A 1432-nucleotide genomic window follows, 5' to 3' on the forward strand; every position below is an offset into this window, starting at 1 on the left:
GAAGATTTTCGCCCGATAATTGGCCGATGCCGATTATCGGGCGATAAAAATCTGCCGTGTGTACGTAGCTAAAGTCTGAAGAAGGAAAAAGATAAGGAAGATGGTGGTGCCCTGTGATTGAACGTGGATAGGTAAATCGGCTGGGTTTAGTTCCACTTTAAGGACTAACACTTGAAAATCTCACATTGGAGCAATTTCAAGACTTACCAGTGATACACCCACACCCTACCAAGATAAACCAACCTTTCCACATATCATCCAACGTCAAACCATCAAGCCCAGATAAAAGGGTCTGATAACTTTTTCAAATAAAACCTGTTTACACAGTTGCAGAATTTATAAAATACACACCTGACTTCTGGTTACAGCAGCTCTGTAGAGCATTGCTGCTGGTGTCAGATGTTGGCCACCTCTAGCTGTTCTGCCCCCTGCAGCTCTTCCTGAGGGGGAATCTGGACTTGGTGGTCCAGGTAATGAACGAACTGGAGAACATTCTGCACTCTGGCTGCCTCTTCGAGCTTCTGCTTCCAAAGGGGTACAAAGCAGATCGGGACTGGAAGAAGATAAGGGGTGTGGGTCACGAGGGGGTGGCTGGTTCTGTGGTGTTGGCTCAGGAGTCACTGCTGCCCTCAAGTTGACCATGTCTTTTGCTTTCCGGTAACGAGGTTTTCCTCGGCGACCACGACCTGGAGATGGAGGCAATTTCTGGCAACCAGTTGGTGTTGAGGGGGACAAGACAGAGTCTTTAGACACCTCAGATTTTAAAATATCTGGCCTGAAAATAAAAGAAAAATGCTTTATTTCTCCTATTTATAATGTTTAAACAAATGATTCGCTTCTCACATCTAGTGAAATTCTGAACATTTCTGAAACAAACCAAAAACAATTAGAACTTTTACTGGTGATAAGAAGCCCCAAGGTTAACTGCATGTTTGGCCCTACGGTATGCAGATCATAAATTACTCCAATCAAACATTAAAATATTGATTTTGTGGGACAAAACCTAGGCCTGTCCTTACGAAAAAGTACAGTTTAGCTACAATTGTCAAGTTGAACATATTGCAAATTTTAGGCTGGTATCTATTTGTTTGCATATATTACTTATTTAGACAATACCCAGGCAGGCGTATTAAGCTTTGACACCTAACAATAGCACAACAGAAGTCCTACATCATACTTCACAGTAAAAAAAAAAAAAAAAAGAATACGATAAGGGCTGGATAGAAGCACCATAATGTAATAAATCATTCCTTTGTTGTTAGAATAAACTTTCTGGTATGACAAGGAGGAGATATTGCCCCCCTGTCTCTGCTTATCAATCTATATTGTAAGTTTCGACGGAATTTGAATGGCCGTACTGGCTGGATAAAGCAGTGGGATCCCAGTCTTGCTGTTGTTTGAAATGATTAGTGATCTAAGCACAAAAACACTC

At 41.6% G+C, this 1432-nt stretch overlaps 1 protein-coding gene across 1 annotated transcript in view; it reads right to left on the reverse strand.

Annotated features, from left to right (window-relative positions):
* Positions 1-1432, reverse strand: part of MAP3K12 (mitogen-activated protein kinase kinase kinase 12) — an 82675-nt gene that overhangs the window by 11677 nt on the left and 69566 nt on the right. The window contains exon 11 of the mRNA XM_072406104.1: positions 348-795. Coding sequence (XP_072262205.1) covers positions 348-795 — 448 coding nt within the window. The remainder of the gene's footprint in view (positions 1-347; positions 796-1432) is intronic.

This window comes from Pyxicephalus adspersus, chromosome 1 (assembly GCF_032062135.1).
Source record: "Pyxicephalus adspersus chromosome 1, UCB_Pads_2.0, whole genome shotgun sequence".
In the NCBI taxonomy this organism is placed as follows: domain Eukaryota; kingdom Metazoa; phylum Chordata; class Amphibia; order Anura; family Pyxicephalidae; genus Pyxicephalus; species Pyxicephalus adspersus.